General features: G+C 46.5%; 1 protein-coding gene and 1 long non-coding RNA gene across 2 annotated transcripts in view; both read right to left on the bottom strand.

Annotated features, from left to right (window-relative positions):
• Positions 1–22,675, bottom strand: part of LOC127928757 (mitotic spindle assembly checkpoint protein MAD1-like) — an 83,714-nt gene that overhangs the window by 33,888 nt on the left and 27,151 nt on the right. The window contains exons 9-13 of the mRNA XM_052516112.1: positions 20,525–20,611; positions 10,259–10,403; positions 7,540–7,680; positions 3,121–3,177; positions 2,395–2,486 (exon numbers count right to left, since the gene is read on the bottom strand). Of these exons, the coding sequence (XP_052372072.1) occupies positions 2,395–2,486; positions 3,121–3,177; positions 7,540–7,680; positions 10,259–10,403; positions 20,525–20,611 (522 nt within the window). The remainder of the gene's footprint in view (positions 1–2,394; positions 2,487–3,120; positions 3,178–7,539; positions 7,681–10,258; positions 10,404–20,524; positions 20,612–22,675) is intronic.
• LOC127928758 (uncharacterized) lies at positions 12,147–19,253 on the bottom strand. Its single transcript, XR_008132088.1, has 8 exons — positions 18,863–19,253; positions 17,939–17,980; positions 15,937–15,978; positions 13,730–13,897; positions 13,528–13,611; positions 13,402–13,485; positions 12,940–13,065; positions 12,147–12,283 (listed from the first exon to the last, which is right to left on the bottom strand). It is a non-coding gene; the product is annotated as an uncharacterized LOC127928758 (long non-coding RNA).

Here is a 22,675-nt window from a genome sequence, read left to right as displayed (position 1 = left end):
CAACCCCATTCTGAAGGTAAATTATAGTGGCGAAGCAATACAACCCCATTCTGAAGGTAAATTATAGTGGCGAAGCAATACAACCCCATTCTGAAGGTAAATTATAGTGGCGAAGCAATACAACCCCATTCTGAAGGTAAATTATAGTGGCGAAGCAATACAACCCCATTCTGAAGGTAAATTATAGTGGCGAAGCAATACAACCCCATTCTGAAGGTAAATTATAGTGGCGAAGCAATACAACCCCATTCTGAAGGTAAATTATAGTGGCGAAGCAATACAACCCCATTCTGAAGGTAAATTATAGTGGCGAAGCAATACAACCCCATTCTGAAGGTAAATTATAGTGGCGAAGCAATACAACCCCATTCTGAAGGTAAATTATAGTGGCGAAGCAATACAACCCCATTCTGAAGGTAAATTATAGTGGCGAATTCAATACAACCCCATTCTGAAGGTAAATTATAGTGGCGAAGCAATACAACCCCATTCTGAAGGTAAATTATAGTGGCGAAGCAATACAACCCCATTCTGAAGGTAAATTATAGTGGCGAAGCAATACAACCCCATTCTGAAGGTAAATTATAGTGGCGAAGCAATACAACCCCATTCTGAAGGTAAATTATAGTGGCGAAGCAATACAACCCCATTCTGAAGGTAAATTATAGTGGCGAAGCAATACAACCCCATTCTGAAGGTAAATTATAGTGGCGAAGCAATACAACCCCATTCTGAAGGTATATTATAGTGGCGAAGCAATACAACCCCATTCTGAAGGAGACACATCATTAGTAGGAAAACCTCTGGTCATCGTTATGATGTCACAGATTGACATTAGATGCAGCATGACGTCAGCGTCTCTAGCTAACCTCTGGTCGTCGTTATGATGTCACAGATTGACATTAGATGCAGCATGACGTCAGCGTCTCTAGCTAACCTCTGGTCGTCATTATGATGTCACAGATTGACATTAGATGCAGCATGACGTCAGCGTCTCTAGCTAACCTCTGGTCGTCATTATGATGTCACAGATTGACATTAGATGCAGCATGACGTCAGCCTCTCTTCACTAACCTCTGGTCATCGTTATGATGTCACAGATTGACATTAGATGCAGCAGACGTCAGCGTCTCTAGCTAACCTCTGGTCATCGTTATGATGTCACAGATTGACATTAGATGCAGCATGACGTCTCGTCTCTAGCTAACCTCTGGTCGTCATTATGATGTCACCCATGAGATGCAGCATGACGTCACGTCTCTAACTAACCTCTTCTCCCATGATGTCACAGATTGACATTAGATGCAGCATGACGTCACTTCTCTGGCTAACCTCTTCACCCCCACTTGACATTAGATGCAGCATGACCAGCGTCTCCTCCTAACCTCTGGTCGTCTTATGATGTCACAGATTGACATTAGATGCAGCATGACGCCAGCGTCTCTAGCTAACCTCTGGTCGCCGTTATGATGTCACAGATTGACATTAGATGCAGCATAACATCAACCTCCATCTCTTCCTCTAACGCTCCCAGTGGACCTCCCATCCCTCTCCTCCTCTTCTTCACCCCCACTTCTCTAACTAACCTCTTCTACGCAGCCACTCCTACTCTTCTTCACCCCCACTTCTCTAACTAACCCTTCTCCCAGCCTCTTCACTTCCCCCCACTTCTCTAACTACCCTCTTCTCCCAGCCTCTCCTCTTCTTCACCCCCCACTTCTCTAACTACCCTCTTCTCCCAGCCTCTCCTCCTCTTCTTCACCCCCCACTTCTCTAACTACCCTCTTCTCCCAGCCTCTCCTCTTCTTCACCCCCACTTCTCTAACTAACCTCTTCTCCCAGCCTCTCCTCCAGCCGCTTCACCCCCCGCTTCCTAACTACCCTCTTCTCCCAGCCTCTCCTCTTCACCCCTCTTCTCCCCCGAGCCAGCCGCCTGGCCCCCCGCGCTCCCTAACCAGCCCGCCGCGCTCCCTAGCCAGCCGCCTGGCCCCACGCGCTCCCTAGCAACCCACCTGGCCCCCCTAGCCAGCCGCATGGCCCCACCGCGCTCCCTAGCCAGCCGCCTGGCCCCCCGCGCTCCCTAGCCAGCCGCCTGGCCCCCCGCGCTCCCTAGCCAGCCGCCTGGCCCCCCGCGCTCCCTCGTCAGCCGCCTGGCCCCACCGCGCTCCCTAGCCAGCCGCCTGGCCCCCCGGGCTCCCTAGCCAGCCGCCTGGCCCCCCGGGCTCCCTAGCCAGCCGCCTGGCCCCCCGGGCTCCCTAGCCAGCCGCCTGGCCCCCGGGGTCACTCCATTCTCTCTCGTCTCTCACCCTTCACTCCATTCTCTCTCCTCTCTCACCCTCCACTCCATATAGTATGGTACTTCACCTCTCTGCTGGTGTTAAGTGTGTGAGTTACCGGAGTGTGTTGACTTCCTCGTTCGTTGCTAAGGGGATGCCCTCAGCGACGGAGTCTTGCTGCTTTTTCATAACCTCCAGCTCCAACTCCATCTAGAACACAGAGACACACATTTAGTAACCCAGACTAACATAAAAACAGACCCAATCACTCCGATGCCATCCCCCTCCCCCATCTTCCCCCCTCCCTCCGGCCCCCTCTCCCCCCTTTCTCCGGCCCCCTCTCCCCCTCCCTCCCCCCCGCCCCCTCTCCCTTCTTCCACCTCCCTCCGGCCCCTCTCCCTTCTTCCACCTCCTCTCTAAATTCTCTATACCACTATTCCCTAAACAGACAGCACAGCGGTGCATCCCCCTCCATCTGTCTCTCCTCTGATGGAGACTAATCAATGAAGGAGATGTCTGGGTAACAAGGGAAGAGAGGAGGAGAGGGACGCGGCTCGTGATTCAACACCACTCAGACACACACAATGATACATTCATTCATTCCTATCCCTCTTCCGTCTCTCCTCAGACAGAGAGGTAATCACAAGGTGGAGAGACGAGAGGGTGTGTGTGTGTGTGGCGAGACGAGATGATTTCACACGTGTCACTTCCCATCACCACGGCAATTGTGACGTTGCCCTGGCAACAGGAACAGCCAAGTGTGTGTTATAAACGACCGCCGTCTAGGAAAAACACGCTTTATTTCACAGGGTGTGTGTGTGTGTGTGTGTGTGTGTACACTCACGGTCTGTACTTGTAGTTTGAGGGCCCCAGCCTCCTCTTGGGCTTTAGTCAACAGAACCTGCAGAAGAGGGAGAAAAACACCACTTAGACAAGAGGTGTGTGTGTGTGTGGTGTGTGTGTGTGTGTGTGTGTGTGTGTGTGGTAGAGAGCCAAATATTCTATAACAGCCTCCACTCTTGCTTCCACCATGCAGCCACAAGAGCATTAGTGAGATCAGGCACTGATGTTGGGAGACCAGGCCTGGCTCGCAGTCAGGGATCTGTGCAGGATAGTCAAGTTCTTCCACATCGATCTCGACAAACCATTTCTGTATGGATCTCGCTTTGTGCGCGGGGGTATTGTCATGCTGAAACAGGAAAGGGCCTTCCCCAAACTGTTGCCACAATGTTGGAAGAAACAGAATTGTCTAGAATGTCATTGTATGTTGTCGTGCTAATATTCCCCTACACTTGAACTAACGAGGCCCAGAACTGTGATTAACAGCCACAGACCGTTATTCATCCTCCACCAAACATTACAGTTGGCACTTTGCATTGGGGCAGGTAGTGTTCTCCTGGCATCCGCCAAACAGATTTGCCCTTCGGACTGCCAGATGGTGAAGCGTGATTCATCCCTCCAGAGAAGGCGTTTCCAGAGTCCAGTGGCGGCGAGCTTTACACCAGTCCAGCCACGAGTGTCATTGAGCATGGTGATGTTAGGCTTGTGTGGGCTGCTCGGCCATGGAAACCCATTGAAGCTCAGATCACGTGGTTACCACCCTGTTTGAACACGGCTCTGGGATACCAATAATAACATCAGCTAGGAAACCAGACAGCTAATGTTAGCTAGCTTGCTAACAGTACACTGTAGCTTGAAATTAAACCACTGTCTCTCAAAATTAGAAACGTGTAATATCTGTCATTGTGATGATGTTGCTTCCGGAGGACAGTTTGGAACTCGGTAGTGAGTGTTGCTTCCAGAGGACAGTTTGGAACTCGGTAGTGAGTGTTGCTTCCAGAGGACAGTTTGGAACTCGGTAGTGAGTGTTGCTTCCAGAGGACAGTTTGGAACTCTGTAGTGAGTGTTGCTTCCAGAGGACAGTTTGGAACTCGGTAGTGAGTGTTGCTTCCAGAGGACAGTTTGGAACTCGGTAGTGAGTGTTGCTTCCAGAAGACAGTTTGGAACTCGGTAGTGAGTGTTGCTTCCAGAGGACAGTTTGGAACTCGGTAGTGAGTGTTGCTTCCAGAGGACAGTTTGGAACTCGGTAGTGAGTGTTGCTTCCTGAGGGCAGTTTGGAACTCGGTAGTGAGTGTTGCTTCCTGAGGGCAGTTTGGAACTCGGTAGTGAGTGTTGCTTCCAGAGGACAGTTTGGAACTCGGTAGTGAGTGTTGCTTCCAGAGGACAGTTTGGAACTCGGTAGTGAGTGTTGTAACAGAGGACAGTTTGGAACTCGGTAGTGAATGTTGCAACAGAGGACAGTTTGGAACTCGGTAGTGAGTGTTGCTTCCAGAGGACAGTTTGGAACTCGGTAGTGAGTGTTGTAACAGAGGACAGTTTGGAACTCGGTAGTGAGTGTTGCAACAGAGGACAGACCATTTTAACAAGCATTGCACTTCAGCACTCTGCGGTCCCGTTCTGCTGAGGTCGTGTCGCCTACCACTTCACGGCTGAGCCATTGTTGCTTCTAGATGTTTCCACTTCACAATAACAGCACTTAAAGTTGACCGGGGCAGCTCTAGCAGGGCAGACATTTCACAAACTGACTTGTTGGAAAAGTGGCATCCTATGACGGTGTCACGTTGAAAGTCACCAAGCTCTTCAGTAAGGCCATTCTACTGAAAATGTTTGTCTATGGAGATTGCATGGATGTATGCTCAATTTTATACCCCTGTCAGCAACGGGTGTGGCTGAAATAGCCAAATTCACTAATTTGAGGTGGTGTCAACATAAGATACATACATACATGCACAGTTGAAGTGGGAAGATTACATACACTTAGGTTGGAGTCAATAAAACTTGTTTTTCAACTCTACAAATGTCTTGTTTTAACAAGTTATAGTTTGGGCAAGTCGGTTAGGACATCTACTTTGTGAATTTACAAGTGATTTCTCTAACAATTGTTTACAGATAGATTATTTCACTGTATCACAATTCCAGTGGGTCAGAAGTTTACATACACTAAGTTGACTGTGCTTTTTAAACAGCTTGGAAATCTGCATCATGAGGAAGGGAAACTATGTGGATATATTGAAGCAACATCTCAAGACATCAGTCGGGAAGTTAAAGCTTGGTCGCAAATGGGTTTTCCAAATGGACAATGACCCCAAGCACTTTCAAAGTTGTGGCAAAATGGCTTAAGGACAACAAAGTCAAGGTATTGGAGTGGCCATCACAAAGCCCTGACCTCAATCCTACAGAACATTTGAGGGCAGAACTGAAAAGGCATGTGTGAGCAAGGAGGCCTTCAAAACTTGACTCAAGTACAGCAGCTCTGTCAGGAGGAATGGGCCAAAATTCACCCAACTTATTGTGGGAGGCTTGTAGAAGGCTATCCGAAACATTTGACCCAAATTAAACGATTTAAAAAGGCAATGCTATCAAATAATAATTGAGTGTATTTAAACTTCTGACCCACTGGGAATGTGATGAAAGAAATAAAAATATTAAATAAATCATTCTCTCTACTATTATTCTGACATTTCACATTCTTAAAATAAAGTGGTGATCCTAAATGACCTAAGACAGCAACTTTATCCAAGGATTAAATGTCAGGAACTGTGAAAAATGGAGTTTAAATGTATTTGGCTAAGGTGTATGTAAACATACGACTTCAACTGTATACATGTGACCCGATTCGGGAAACTAGGCCATGTGCAGAGAGAGGAGTTCAGATTGGTACGGCCTACAGAAGGGTTCTGCCTATGACCTCGTCAGTCTGTGTTGGTAATCCTCTATGAAATGTAGTGTAGAGGAGCTGCATAAGTGTTGCTCTCCACTTTCTGAAGGATCAAGTTTTGAAAATCAGTGAAATTAGAGCATGACAGCTAAAGAGATGGAGAAAACACCTGTCTCCGGATTACATCTTCAAACTAAGGGGCAAGCGTGGCATGGCATTCCTGACAGGGAGACGCGTCCATCATGCATAATGATGTATACAGGTAAGATAGTTAGCTACATTTTCAGATATTACATGTTTCTAATTGACAGAAAATTGTTTCGTTTCAAGCTAGTGTACCGTTAGCTAGCTAGCTAATGTTAGCTGGCTGGTTCCCTAGCTGACATTATTATTTGTATCCCAGAACCATTTACTTTTCTAGTTAGGAGCCTGATGTTAGCTAGCTAACATTCAACCTGGTTAGTAAGCTCCCAGCACTGTGGCATTGTTGGCACTGTGTTCATTGTTGTTTAACTTCTCTAGGGTAGGGGGCAGCATTGGGAATTTTGGATGAAAAGCGTGGCCAAATTAAACTGCCTGCTACGCAGCCATAAAAGCTAGAATATGCATATAATTAGTAGATTTGGATAGAAAACACTGAAGTTTCTAAAACTGTTTGAATGATGTCTGTGAGTATAACATAACTCATATGGCAGGCAAAAACCTGAGAAAAAAATCCAACCAGGAAGTGGGAAATCTGTTTGTTGTTTTTCTGTCGAAAACAGTGTCTATGGGGTCATATTGCACTTCCTAAGGCTTCCACTAGATGTCAACAGTCTTTAGAACCTTGTTTGAGGCTTCAACCGTGAAGTGGGGGCGAATGAGAGGGGATCTGCCAGAGAGGCATGAGCTGACCACGCGCGTTCACGTGATAGTTAGCTTGAGTTCCATTGCAATTCTACAGACAAAGGAATATTCCGGTTGGAACATTATTGAAGATTTATGTTGAAAACATTCTAAAGATGTATAGAATCAATCGTTTGACATGTTTCTACGGACTGGAACGGAACTTTGACTTTGTCTGCACCTAGTGATGGCGCCTCATGAATTTTGATTACTGGGCTAAACACGTGTGAACAAAAAGGAGGTATTTGGACATAAATTATGGATTTTATCGAACAAAACAAACATTCTTTGTGGAGCTTGGATTCCTGGGAGTGCATTCTGATGAAGATCATCAAAGGTAAGTGAATATTTCTAATGCCATTTCTGACTTCTGTTGACTCCACAACATGGCGGATATCTGTTTGTTTGTGGTTCTGAGAGACAGACAGACACAGACAGCCCGTCTCCATACCTCCATCTCTGTATTGTGGTTCTGAGAGACAGACGGACACACAGACAGACAGAGACACAGACACAGACAGAGACACAGACAGACAGAGACACAGACAGACAGAGACACAGACAGACAGAGACACAGACAGACGGACACACAGACAGACAGAGACACAGACACAGACAGAGACACAGACAGACAGAGACACAGACAGACCATCTCCATACCTCCATCTCTGTATTGTGGTTCTGAGTCTTGGTCAGTACATCTTCTGCCTCTCTGAGTCTGCGGCTGAGTTGAGGAGTGTAGTCACTAGAAGACAGCTCACTGTCATAGGACTCCAGGATAGCACGCATCCCATCCCTCTCCTGGAACAGACAGGAAAAAGAGACAGTGAGTGTAGTCACTAGAAGACAGCTCACTGTCATAGGACTCCAGGATAGTGCGCATCCCATCCCTCTCCTGGAACAGACACGGAAAGAGACAGTGAGGCAACTAAAAACACATTCATTATTGAGGCACGTAGGCTTTTGTCATTAAACCATTTTTAAAAAATGTATTTAACTAGGCAAGTCAGTGAAGAACTCATTCTTATTTACAATGACGGGTAGGGCTGTGGAGGTCGTGGTAGGGCTGTGGAGGTCGTGGTAGGGCTGTGGAGGTCGTGGTAGGGCTGTGGAGGTCGTGGTAGGGCTGTGGAGGTCGTGGTAGGGCTGTGGAGGTCGTGGTAGGGCTGGGGAGGTCGTGGTAGGGCTGTGGAGGTCGTGGTAGGGCTGTGGAGGTCGTGGTAGGGCTGTGGAGGTCGTGGTAGGGCTGTGGAGGTCGTGGTAGGGCTGTGGAGGTCGTGGTAGGGCTGTGGAGGTCGTGGTAGGGCTGTGGAGGTCGTGGTAGGGCTGTGGAGGTCGTGGTAGGGCTGTGGAGGTCGTGGTAGGGCTGTGGAGGTCGTGGTAGGGCTGTGGAGGTCGGGTAGGGCTGTGAAGGTCGTGGTAGGGCTGTGGAGGTCGTGGTAGGGCTGGGACGGTCGTGGTAGGGCTGTGGAGGTCGTGGTAGGGCTGTGGAGGTCGTGGTAGGGCTGTGGAGGTCGTGGTAGGGCTGTGGAGGTCGTGGTAGGGCTGTGGAGGTCGTGGTAGGGCTGGGGAGGTCGTGGTAGGGCTGTGGAGGTCGTGGTAGGGCTGTGGAGGTCGTGGTAGGGCTGTGGAGGTCGTGGTAGGGCTGGGACGGTCGTGGTAGGGCTGGGACGGTCGGGGATTTGTGCGGTTGAATCCGTTTCAGCGGTAACAGATTCTTAACGACTCCTTGCTGAAATGTAGAATGTTCATCCTGTGTTGTTAACGGCTGTAATGTAATGAGGGCGTGTCAAATCAGTCGGCCACAACGTCGATCATAACAACGAAGGACAGACGCAGAGAATGAGGGAAGAAGAGAAAGATGGAGAGAGAGAATAACCAAATTGGTGTGAAATGACCGTTTAATTCAGACTGACGGAACTTGGTTGTTTTCTCGCCAGTCATTTGTCACGTAACAACTTGGCTGAGACCAATCACACACACACACAATGGTGTAGAGATGTCCTACTCAGGATGCTTACTGTGACCCCCCCCCCACACACACACACACAATGGTGTAGAGATGTCCTACTCAGGATGCTTACTATGACCCCCCCCCCACACACACACACACAATGGTGTAGAGATGTCCTACTCAGGATGCTTACTGTGACCCCCCACACACACACTGGTGTAGAGATGTCCTACTCAGGATGCTTACTGTGACCCCCCACCACACACACAATGGTGTAGAGATGTCCTACTCAGGATGCTTACTGTGACCCCCCACACACACAATGGTGTAGAGATGTCCTACCCAGGATGCTTACTGTGACCCCCCCCACACACACAATGGTGTAGAGATGTCCTACTCAGGATGCTTACTGTGACCCCCCCCCACACACACAATGGTGTAGAGATGTCCTACTCAGGATGCTTACTGACCCCCCACACACACGCTGGTGTAAAGATGTCCTACTCAGGATGCTTACTGTGACCCCCCCCCAAACTAAACTAAGTCTCTGCCCGCTGGCTACTGACGGTCTATTATGACTTAATGAAATGTTCTATCTATATCTATCTCTATTTATTATCTATCTATCTATATCAATATATCTATCTTAATAACAAATCACTCAGGTCAACTGATAACACACACATAACAGTCCCATTGAGCATTTTATTCTTTTCATACATTTTATTTATTTATATAAACAAAATTGGTTTTGGTCAACTTATCTGTTGTGATAATAGGATTCTACCACGTCACCACACACACACACACACACACACACACACACACACACACACACACACACACACACACACACACACACACACACCTGTCTACCCGGATTAAAGAACGTGTTGGCTAATATGAAAGAGACTATGATGAGAAACATTAAGCAGCCTAAAGCAGGTTGTGTCTCTTATCCAAGACCTCCACCAACAGTCGCTGTATCACAGAGCCGTCAGTACCATGTAGACTGTCTGAGCCTCCTTAAAGGGGGACGTCAGGATACTGGTAGGGCCCTTAATCTACTTCCCCAGAGTCACATGAACTCCTGGATACCATGTAGACTGTCTGAGCCTCCTTAAAGGGGGACGTCAGGATACTGGTAGGGCCCTTAATCTACTTCCCCAGAGTCACATGAACTCCTGGATACCATGTAGACTGTCTGAGCCTCCTTAAAGGGGGACGTCAGGATACTGGTAGGGGCCCTTAATCTACTTCCCATGAGTCACATGAACTCCTGGATACTCCTGGATACCATGTATATTGCAATGATGAAGTCTACTGTAGTTAACGGCTCGCTAAACTACCTCTTAACTTCCTTCAGAACGGACACAGAGACATAATAGTTTCCACCAGTTGATCTGACACACAAACACACACTACCTTGGTGAGCAGCAACACTCTCTTCTGTAGTCGTCTGACCAGTGATTCCTGGGTCTCTCTCTTCTTCTGTTCTTCCAGAGCTTTAGAACGTAGCGACAACAGCTCTCCCTGGAGGTCAGCCTTAGTACGCTCCACTGACCTACAGCTGGGGGGGAGGAGAGAGCTTTAGAACGTAGAGAACAGCTCCCCCTGGAGGTCAGACTGAGACCACTCCACTGATCTACAGCTGGGGGAGGGGGGGGAGAAAGATAGAGGTGAACTGGGGACGGGGAAGGAAGGAAGGAGGAAAGCTGGGGAGGGGAAGGAGGGGGGACTCTTCCCCCTCTTTCTCTTCAGTCCTCTTAATAGGTGCGTTCCAATAATTATACCTTGTCCGTAGTGTGCACCTGTTCACTGCTTCCCACTAATCTTAAAGCATTGGATTGGGAGGAATGAACAAGAGGAAGCTTCCACCATGCTTCATTTGACCTCATTTCCTTTCAAATCAGTGAAGGAAGTGAACACAGAGGAAGAAGATACCCTCCCTGTTCTCTCTACTTTCTCTCTACTTTCCTAAGTGGGGCTTCCTCCTCCTCCCTTCCACCCTCCCCCTGCAGTCTCTCCTCGTTATTAGTGCTTCTAAACAGTGTTATATTTCATAATTAGCTCCGTATGGATCAAGAGGGGTAGCTCGTTAGCTAACGACTAGCACAAACACACACACACAGAAACACACACCTCTATGCTGGGGATTAGTGTAATGACTAACGAAGTCAAGATGAGTCTAATTAGCTGTCTGACAGGGGAAGGAGGGGGAGAGAAAGAAGGAGAGCTGGGGAGGGGAAGGAGGGGGAGAGAAAGAAGGAGAGCTGGGGAGGGGAAGGAGGGGGAGAGAAAGAAGGAGAGCTGGGGAGGGGGAAGGAGGGGGAGAGAAAGAAGGAGAGCTGGGGAGGGGGAAGGAGGGGAGAGAAAGAAGGAGAGCTGGGGGAGGGGAAGGAGGGGGAGAGGTGGACATGATAGAGAGAAGGAGAGCTGGGGAGGGGAAGGAGGGGAGAGAAAGAAGGAGAGCTGGGGAGGGGAAGGAGGGGGAGAGGTGGACATGATAGAGAGAAGGAGAGCTGGGGAGGGGGGAAGGAGGGGGAGGAGAAGGAGAGCTGGGGAGGGGGGGATTTCAGAGAAAGAAGGAGAGCTGGGGAGGGGGAAGGAGGGGAGAGAAAGAAGGAGAGCTGGGGAGGGGGGAAGGAGGGGGAGAGAAAGAAGGAGAGCTGGGGGAGGGGAAGGAGGGGGAGAGGTGGACATGATAGAGAGAAGGAGAGCTGGGGAGGGGGAAGGAGGGGAGAGAAAGAAGGAGAGCTGGGGAGGGGGAAGGAGGGGGAGAGAAAGAAGGAGAGCTGGGGAGGGGGAAGGAGGGGAGAGAAAGAAGGAGAGCTGGGGAGGGGGAAGGAGGGGGAAAGAAAGAAGGAGAGCTGGGGAGGGGAAGGAGGGGGAGAGAAAGAAGGAGAGCTGGGGAGGGGGAAGGAGGGGGAGAGGTGGACATGATAGAGAGAAGGAGAGCTGGGGAGGGGGAAGGAGGGGAGAGAAAGAAGGAGAGCTGGGGAGGGGGAAGGAGGGGGAGAGAAAGAAGGAGAGCTGGGGAGGGGGGAAGGAGGGGGAGAGGTGGACATGATAGAGAGAAGGAGAGCTGGGGAGGGGTAAGGAGGGGGAGAGAAAGAAGGAGAGCTGGGGAGGGGGAAGGAGGGGGAGAGAAAGAAGGAGAGCTGGGGGAGGGGAAGGAGGGGGAGAAAGAAGGAGAGCTGGGGGAGGGGAAGGAGGGGGAGAGGTGGACATGATAGAGAGAAGGAGAGCTGGGGAGGGGGAAGGAGGGGGAGAGAAAGAAGGAGAGCTGGGGAGGGGGAAGGAGGGGGAGAGAAAGAAGGAGAGCTGGGGAGGGGGAAGGAGGGGGAGAGGTGGACATGATAGAGAGAAGGAGAGCTGGGGAGGGGGAAATGATAGAGAGAAGGGGAGGTGAAGGAGGAGGAGACACTAACTAAACAGAGCATCTGATACCTACAGTTCTATAGCATGCTAACTAAACAGAGCATCTGATACCTACAGTTCTATAGCACGCTAACTAAACAGAGCATCTGATACCTACAGTTCAATAGCACGCTAACTAAACAGAGCATCTGATACCTACAGTTCAATAGCACGCTAACTAAACAGAGCATCTGATACCTACAGTTCTATAGCACGCTAACTAAACAGAGCATCTGATACCTACAGTTCAATAGCACGCTAACTAAACAGAGCATCTGATACCTACAGTTCTATAGCACGCTAACTAAACAGAGCATCTGATACCTACAGTTCTATAGCACGCTAACTAAACAGAGCATCTGATACCTACAGTTCTATAGCACGCTGACTAAACAGAGCATCTGATACCTACAGTTCTATAGCACGCTAACTAAACAGAGCATCTGATACCTATAGCACGCTAACGAAACAGAGCATCTGATACCTACAGTTCTATAGCACGCTAACTAAACAGAGCATCTGATACCTACAGTTCTATAGCACGCTGACTAAACAGAGCATCTGATACCTACAGTTCTATAGCACGCTAACTAAACAGAGCATCTGATACCTATAGCACGCTAACGAAACAGAGCATCTGATAGTTACAGTTCTTTAGCACGCTAACTAAACAGAGCATCTGATACCTACAGTTCTATAGCACGCTAACTAAACAGAGCATCTGATACCTACAGTTCTATAGCACGCTAACTAAACAGAGCATCTGATACCTACAGTTCTATAGCACGCTAACTAAACAGAGCATCTGATACCTATAGTTCTATAGCACGCTAACTAAACAGAGCATCTGATACCTACAGTTCTATAGCACGCTAACTAAACAGAGCATCTGATACCTATAGTTCTATAGCACGCTAACTAAACAGAGCATCTGATACCTACAGTTCTATAGCACGCTAACTAAACAGAGCATCTGATACCTACAGTTCTATAGCACGCTAACTAAACAGAGCATCTGATACCTACAGTTCAATAGCACGCTAACTAAACAGAGCATCTGATACCTACAGTTCAATAGCACGCTAACTAAACAGAGCATCTGATACCTACAGTTCAATAGCACGCTAACTAAACAGAGCATCTGATACCTACAGTTCTATAGCACGCTAACTAAACAGAGCATCTGATACCTACAGTTCTATAGCACGCTAACGAAACAGAGCATCTGATACCTACAGTTCTATAGCACGCTAACTAAACAGAGCATCTGATACCTAAAGTTCTATAGCACGCTAACTAAACAGAGCATCTGATACCTAAAGTTCTATAGCACGCTAACTAAACAGAGCATCTGATACCTACAGTTCTATAGCACGCTAACTGCACAGAGCATCTGATACCTACAGTTCTTTAGCACGCTAACTAAACAGAGCATCTGATACCTATAGCACGCTAACTAAACAGAGCATCTGATACCTACAGTTCTATAGCACGCTAACTAAACAGAGCATCTGATACCTACAGTTCTATAGCACGCTAACTAAACAGAGCATCTGATACCTACAGTTCTATAGCACGCTAACTAAACAGAGCATCTGATACCTACAGTTCTATAGCACGCTAACTAAACAGAGCATCTGATACCTACAGTTCTATAGCACGCTAACTGAACAGAGCATCTGATACCTACAGTTCTATAGCATGCTAACTAAACAGAGCATCTGATACCTACAGTTCTATAGCACGCTAACTAAACAGAGCATCTGATACCTACAGTTCTATAGCACGCTAACTAAACAGAGCATCTGATACCTAGAGTTCTATAGCACGCTAACTAAACAGAGCATCTGATACCTACAGTTCTATAGCACGCTAACTAAACAGAGCATCTGATACCTACAGTTCTATAGCACGCTAACTAAACAGAGCATCTGATACCTACAGTTCAATAGCACGCTAACTAAACAGAGCATCTGATACCTACAGTTCTAGTTCTATAGCACGCTAACTAAACAGAGCATCTGATACCTACAGTTCTATAGCACGCTAACTAAACAGAGCATCTGATACCTACAGTTCAATAGCACGCTAACTAAACAGAGCATCTGATACCTACAGTTCTATAGCACGCTAACTAAACAGAGAATCTGATACCTACAGTTCTTTAGCACGCTAACTAAACAGAGCATCTGATACCTACAGTTCTTTAGCACGCTAACTAAACAGAGCATCTGATACCTACAGTTCTATAGCACGCTAACTAAACAGAGAATCTGATACCTACAGTTCTTTAGCACGCTAACTAAACAGAGCATCTGATACCTACAGTTCTATAGCACGCTAACTAAACAGAGCATCTGATACCTACAGTTCTATAGCACGCTAACTAAACAGAGAATCTGATACCTACAGTTCTTAGCACGCTAACTAAACAGAGCATCTGATACCTACAGTTCTATAGCACGCTAACTGAACAGAGCATCTGATACCTACAGTTCTATAGCACGCTAACTAAACAGAGCATCTGATACCTACAGTTCTATAGCACGCTAACTAAACAGAGCATCTGATACCTACAGTTCTATAGCACGCTAACTAAACAGAGCATCTGATACCTACAGTTCTATAGCACGCTAACTAAACAGAGCATCTGATACCTACAGTTCTATAGCACGCTCACTAAACAGAGCACGCTAACTAAACAGAGCATCTGATACCTACAGTTCTATAGCACGCTAACTAAACAGAGCATCTGATACCTACAGTTCTTTAGCACGCTAACTAAACAGAGCATCTGATACCTACAGTTCTATAGCACGCTAACTAAACAGAGCATCTGATACCTACAGTTCTATAGCACGCTAACTAAACAGAGCATCTGATACCTACAGTTCTATAGCACGCTAACTAAACAGAGCATCTGATACCTACAGTTCTATAGCACGCTAACTGAACAGAGCATCTGATACCTACAGTTCTATAGCACGCTAACTAAACAGAGCATCTGATACCTACAGTTCTATAGCACGCTAACTAAACAGAGCATCTGATACCTAGAGTTCTATAGCACGCTAACTAAACAGAGCATCTGATACCTAAAGTTCTATAGCACGCTAACTAAACAGAGCATTTGATACCTATAGTTCTATAGCACGCTAACTGAACAGAGCATCTGATACCTACAGTTCTATAGCACGCTAACTAAACAGAGCATCTGATACCTAGAGTTCTATAGCACGCTAACTAAACAGAGCATTTGATACCTATAGTTCTATAGCACGCTAACTAAACAGAGCATCTGATACCTACAGTTCTATAGCACGCTAACTGAACAGAGCATCTGATACCTACAGTTCTATAGCACGCTAACTAAACAGAGCATCTGATACCTACAGTTCTATAGCACGCTAACTAAACAGAGCATCTGATACCTATAGTTCTATAGCACGCTAACTAAACAGAGCATTTGATACCTATAGTTCTATAGCACGCTAACTAAACAGAGCATCTGATACCTATAGTTCTATAGCACGCTAACTAAACAGAGCATCTGATACCTATAGTTCTATAGCACGCTAACTAAACAGAGCATCTGATACCTATAGTTCTATAGCACGCTAACTAAACAGAGCATCTGATACCTATAGTTCTATAGCACGCTAACTAAACAGAGCATCTGATACCTACAGTTCTATAGCACGCTAACGAAACAGAGCATCTGATACCTACAGTTCTATAGCATGCTAACTAAACAGAGCATCTGATACCTACAGTTCTATAGCACGCTAACTAAACAGAGCATCTGATACCTACAGTTCTATAGCACGCTAACTAAACAGAGCATCTGATACCTACAGTTCTATAGCATGCTAACTAAACAGAGCATCTGATACCTACAGTTCTATAGCATGCTAACTAAACAGAGCATCTGATACCTACAGTTCTATAGCACGCTAACTAAACAGAGCATCTGATACCTACAGTTCTTTAGCATGCTAACTAAACAGAGCATCTGATACCTACAGTTCTTTAGCACGCTAACTAAACAGAGCATCTGATACCTACAGTTCTATAGCACGCTGACTAAACAGAGCATCTGAAACCTACAGTTCTATAGCACGCTAACTAAACAGAGCATCTGATACCTACAGTTCTATAGCACGCTAACTAAACAGAGCATCTGATACCTACAGTTCTTTAGCATGCTAACTAAACAGAGCATCTGATACCTACAGTTCTATAGCACGCTGACTAAACAGAGCATCTGATACCTATAGTTCTATAGCATGCTAACTAAACAGAGCATCTGATACCTACAGTTCAATAGCACGCTAACTAAACAGAGCATCTGATACCTACAGTTCAATAGCACGCTAACTAAACAGAGCATCTGATACCTACAGTTCTATAGCACGCTAACTAAACAGAGCATCTGATACCTACAGTTCTATAGCACGCTAACTAAACAGAGCATCTGATACCTACAGTTCTATAGCACGCTAACTAAACAGAGCATCTGATACCTACAGTTCTATAGCACGCTAACTAAACAGAGCATCTGATACCTACAGTTCAATAGCACGCTAACTAAACAGAGCATCTGATACCTACAGTTCTATAGCACGCTAACTAAACAGAGCATCTGATACCTACAGTTCTATAGCACGCTAACTAAACAGAGCATCTGATACCTACAGTTCTATAGCACGCTAACTAAACAGAGCATCTGATACCTACAGTTCTATAGCACGCTAACTAAACAGAGCATCTGATACCTACAGTTCTATAGCACGCTAACTAAACAGAGCATCTGATACCTACAGTTCTATAGCACGCTGACTAAACAGAGCATCTGATACCTACAGTTCTATAGCACGCTAACTAAACAGAGCATCTGATACCTACAGTTCTATAGCACGATAACTAAACAGAGCATCTGATACCTACAGTTCTATAGCACGCTAACTGAACAGAGCATCTGATACCTACAGTTCTATAGCACGCTAACTAAACAGAGCATCTGATACCTACAGTTCTATAGCACGCTAACTAAACAGAGCATCTGATACCTACAGTTCTATAGCACGCTAACTAAACAGAGCATCTGATACCTACAGTTCTATAGCACGCTAACTAAACAGAGCATCTGATACCTACAGTTCTATAGCACGCTAACTGAACAGAGCATCTGATACCTACAGTTCTATAGCACGCTAACTAAACAGAGCATCTGATACCTACAGTTCAATAGCACGCTAACTGAACAGAGCATCTGATACCTACAGTTCTATAGCACGCTAACTAAACAGAGCATCTGATACCTATAGCACGCTAACTGAACAGAGCATCTGATACCTATAGCACGCTAACTAAACAGAGCATCTGATACCTATAGCACGCTAACTGAACAGAGCATCTGATACCTATAGCACGCTAACTGAACAGAGCATCTGATACCTATAGCACGCTAACTAAACAGAGCATCTGATACCTATAGCACGCTAACTGAACAGAGCATCTGATACCTACAGTTCTATAGCACGCTAACTAAACCGAGCATCTGATACCTACAGTTCTATAGCATGCTAACTAAACAGAGCATCTGAAACCTACAGTTCTATAGCACGCTAACTAAACAGAGCATCTGATACCTATAGCACGCTAACTAAACAGAGCATCTGATACCTACAGTTCTATAGCACGCTAACGAAACAGAGCATCTGATACCTACAGTTCTATAGCATGCTAACTAAACAGAGCATCTGATACCTACAGTTCTATAGCACGCTAACTAAACAGAGCATCTGATACCTACAGTTCTATAGCATGCTAACTAAACAGAGCATCTGATACCTACAGTTCTATAGCACGCTAACTAAACAGAGCATCTGATACCTACAGTTCTTTAGCATGCTAACTAAACAGAGCATCTGATACCTACAGTTCTTTAGCATGCTAACTAAACAGAGCATCTGATACCTACAGTTCTATAGCACGCTGACTAAACAGAGCATCTGAAACCTACAGTTCTATAGCACGCTAACTAAACAGAGCATCTGATACCTACAGTTCTATAGCACGCTAACTAAACAGAGCATCTGATACCTACAGTTCTTTAGCATGCTAACTAAACAGAGCATCTGATACCTACAGTTCTATAGCACGCTGACTAAACAGAGCATCTGATACCTATAGTTCTATAGCATGCTAACTAAACAGAGCATCTGATACCTACAGTTCTTTAGCATGCTAACTAAACAGAGCATCTGATACCTACAGTTCTATAGCACGCTGACTAAACAGAGCATCTGAAACCTACAGTTCTATAGCACGCTAACTAAACAGAGCATCTGATACCTACAGTTCTATAGCACGCTAACTAAACAGAGCATCTGATACCTACAGTTCTTTAGCATGCTAACTAAACAGAGCATCTGATACCTACAGTTCTATAGCACGCTGACTAAACAGAGCATCTGATACCTATAGTTCTATAGCATGCTAACTAAACAGAGCATCTGATACCTACAGTTCAATAGCACGCTAACTAAACAGAGCATCTGATACCTACAGTTCAATAGCACGCTAACTAAACAGAGCATCTGATACCTACAGTTCTATAGCACGCTAACTAAACAGAGCATCTGATACCTACAGTTCTATAGCACGCTAACTAAACAGAGCATCTGATACCTACAGTTCTATAGCACGCTAACTAAACAGAGCATCTGATACCTACAGTTCTATAGCACGCTAACTAAACAGAGCATCTGATACCTACAGTTCAATAGCACGCTAACTAAACAGAGCATCTGATACCTACAGTTCTATAGCACGCTAACTAAACAGAGCATCTGATACCTACAGTTCTATAGCACGCTAACTAAACAGAGCATCTGATACCTACAGTTCTATAGCACGCTAACTAAACAGAGCATCTGATACCTACAGTTCTATAGCACGCTAACTAAACAGAGCATCTGATACCTACAGTTCTATAGCACGCTGACTAAACAGAGCATCTGATACCTACAGTTCTATAGCACGCTAACTAAACAGAGCATCTGATACCTACAGTTCTATAGCACGATAACTAAACAGAGCATCTGATACCTACAGTTCTATAGCACGCTAACTGAACAGAGCATCTGATACCTACAGTTCTATAGCACGCTAACTAAACAGAGCATCTGATACCTACAGTTCTATAGCACGCTAACTAAACAGAGCATCTGATACCTACAGTTCTATAGCACGCTAACTAAACAGAGCATCTGATACCTACAGTTCTATAGCACGCTAACTAAACAGAGCATCTGATACCTACAGTTCTATAGCACGCTAACTGAACAGAGCATCTGATACCTACAGTTCTATAGCACGCTAACTAAACAGAGCATCTGATACCTACAGTTCAATAGCACGCTAACTGAACAGAGCATCTGATACCTACAGTTCTATAGCACGCTAACTAAACAGAGCATCTGATACCTATAGCACGCTAACTGAACAGAGCATCTGATACCTATAGCACGCTAACTAAACAGAGCATCTGATACCTATAGCACGCTAACTGAACAGAGCATCTGATACCTATAGCACGCTAACTGAACAGAGCATCTGATACCTATAGCACGCTAACTAAACAGAGCATCTGATACCTATAGCACGCTAACTGAACAGAGCATCTGATACCTACAGTTCTATAGCACGCTAACTAAACCGAGCATCTGATACCTACAGTTCTATAGCATGCTAACTAAACAGAGCATCTGAAACCTACAGTTCTATAGCACGCTAACTAAACAGAGCATCTGATACCTATAGCACGCTAACTAAACAGAGCATCTGATACCTACAGTTCTATAGCACGCTAACTAAACAGAGCATCTGATACCTACAGTTCTATAGCACGCTGACTAAACAGAGCATCTGATACCTACAGTTCTATAGCACGCTGACTAAACAGAGCATCTGATACCTACAGTTCTATAGCACGCTAACTAAACAGAGCATCTGATACCTACAGTTCTATAGCACGCTAACTATGCTAGCTACTATAGCACGCTAACTGCACTGAACAGAAATATAACGTAACACATTAAAGTGAAGGTCCCGTGTCTCATGAGCTGAAAAAAATTATCCTTATTTCCCTAATTTTCTATTCAAATATTACATCCCTATTAGTGAGCATTTGTCCTTTGCCAAGATAATCAATCCATTCACCTGACAGGTGTGGCATATGAGGAAGCATCATGATGTGTGTGTTACCTGCTGGTGAGAGTGTAGTTGTGTTGTTTGACAGCGATCTCTCGTTGTTGGATCTGAATCACCTCTCTGGACAGATCCTCTGGTGTCCTGTAGGGGACACAACACACAGTTAACACACTGCATGCTCATCCATAGAGCTCAGAGAGACAGACGTCATGTATTAGACATTCTGATAAACCACGTCAACCTCCAACCCTGCTGAGACAGAGAGCAACCTCCTACCCTGCTGAGACAGAGAGCAGGGGTGGAGGAGAGAGGAAGACAGAGGGAAGAGAGAGCAGGGGTGGAGGAGAGAGGAAGACAGAGGGAAGAGAGAGCAGGGGTGGAGGAAGACAGAGGGAAGAGAGAGCAGGGGTGGAGGAAGACAGAGGGAAGAGAGAGCAGGGGTGGAGGAGAGGAGAGGGAAGAGAGAGCAGGGGAGGAGGACAGAGTGAAGAGAGAGCAGGGGAGGAGGACAGAGGGAAGAGAGAGCAGGGGAGGAGGACAGAGGGAAGAGAGAGCAGGGGAGGAGGACAGAGGGAAGAGAGAGCAGGGGAGGAGGACAGAGGGAAGAGAGAGCAGGGGAGGAGGACAGAGGGAAGAGAGAGCAGGGGAGGAGGACAGAGGGAAGAGAGAGCAGGGGAGGAGGACAGAGGGAAGAGAGAGCAGGGGAGGAGGACAGAGGGAAGAGAGAGCAGGGGAGGAGGACAGAGGGAAGAGAGAGCAGGGGAGGAGGACAGAGGGAAGAGAGAGCAGGGGAGGAGGACAGAGGGAAGAGAGAGCAGGGGAGGAGGACAGAGGGAAGAGAGAGCAGGGGAGGAGGACAGAGGGAAGAGAGAGCAGGGGAGGAGGACAGAGGGAAGAGAGAGCAGGGGAGGAGGACAGAGGGAAGAGAGAGCAGGGGAGGAGGACAGAGGGAAGAGAGAGCAGGGGAGGAGGACAGAGAGCAGAGAGAGCAGGGGAGGAGGACAGAGGGAAGAGAGAGCAGGAGAGGAGGACAGAGGGAAGAGAGAGCGGGAGAGGGGGACAGAGAGCAGGGGAGGAGGACAGAGGGAAGAGAGAGCAGGGGAGGAGGACAGAGGGAAGAGAGAGCAGGAGAGGAGGACAGAGGGAAGAGAGAGCAGGGGAGGAGGACAGAGAGCAGGAGAGGAGGACAGAGGGAAGAGAGAGCAGGGGAGGAGGACAGAGAGCAGGAGAGGAGGACAGAGAGCAGGAGAGGAGGACAGAGGGAAGAGAGAGCAGGGGAGGAGGACAGAGGGAAGAGAGAGCAGGGGAGGAGGACAGAGGGAAGAGAGAGCAGGGGAGGAGGACAGAGGGAAGAGAGAGCAGGGGAGGAGGACAGAGGGAAGAGAGAGCAGGGGAGGAGGACAGAGGGAAGAGAGAGCAGGAGAGGAGGACAGAGGGAAGAGAGAGCAGGAGAGGAGGACAGAGAGCAGGAGAGGAGGACAGAGAGCAGGAGAGGAGGACAGAGAGCAGGAGAGGAGGACAGAGAGCAGGAGAGGAGGACAGAGAGCAGGAGAGGAGGAGAGGAGGACAGAGGGAAGACAGATGAGGACTAATTCGTGTGAGGGAGCAGACAGATGGGTAAGTTCTAAAGACATCACACAGCTTGTCAAAGTGCTCCAGTCTCCAGTCCTAAAGCTTAACTGATGGAGCTCGACTACAGCAGCTCAATTAACCAACACCGTCGGTCTCCCAAGGAGCACCCTATTCCCTATATAGTGGTACTACTACAGCCCTTTACTTTACCTATACTTTTGACCAGGGCCCATAGGGAATCAGGTGCCATTTGGGATAATTGCTGAATCTAAACTCTCCGGAAGATTCTATTCTTTCAAGTCCTTAAAAGACTAACTATTAAAACACTGTGACAGTTTATTAATGGTTACTACCCTGTTAAACACTGTGACAGTTTATTAATGGTTACTACCCTGTTAAACACTGACAGTTTATTAATGGTTACTACCCTGTTAAACACTGACAGTTTATTAATGGTTACTACCCTGTTAAACACTGACAGTTTATTAATGGTTACTACCCTGTTAAACACTGACAGTTTATTAATGGTTACTACCCTGTTAAACACTGACAGTTTATTAATGGTTACTACCCTGTTAAACACTGACAGTTTATTAATGGTTAGTACCCTGTTAAACACTGACAGTTTATTAA

This window comes from Oncorhynchus keta, unplaced genomic scaffold (assembly GCF_023373465.1).
Source record: "Oncorhynchus keta strain PuntledgeMale-10-30-2019 unplaced genomic scaffold, Oket_V2 Un_scaffold_36_pilon_pilon, whole genome shotgun sequence".
Lineage (NCBI taxonomy): Eukaryota > Metazoa > Chordata > Actinopteri > Salmoniformes > Salmonidae > Oncorhynchus > Oncorhynchus keta.
This window is presented reverse-complemented; position numbering and strand designations above follow the sequence as displayed.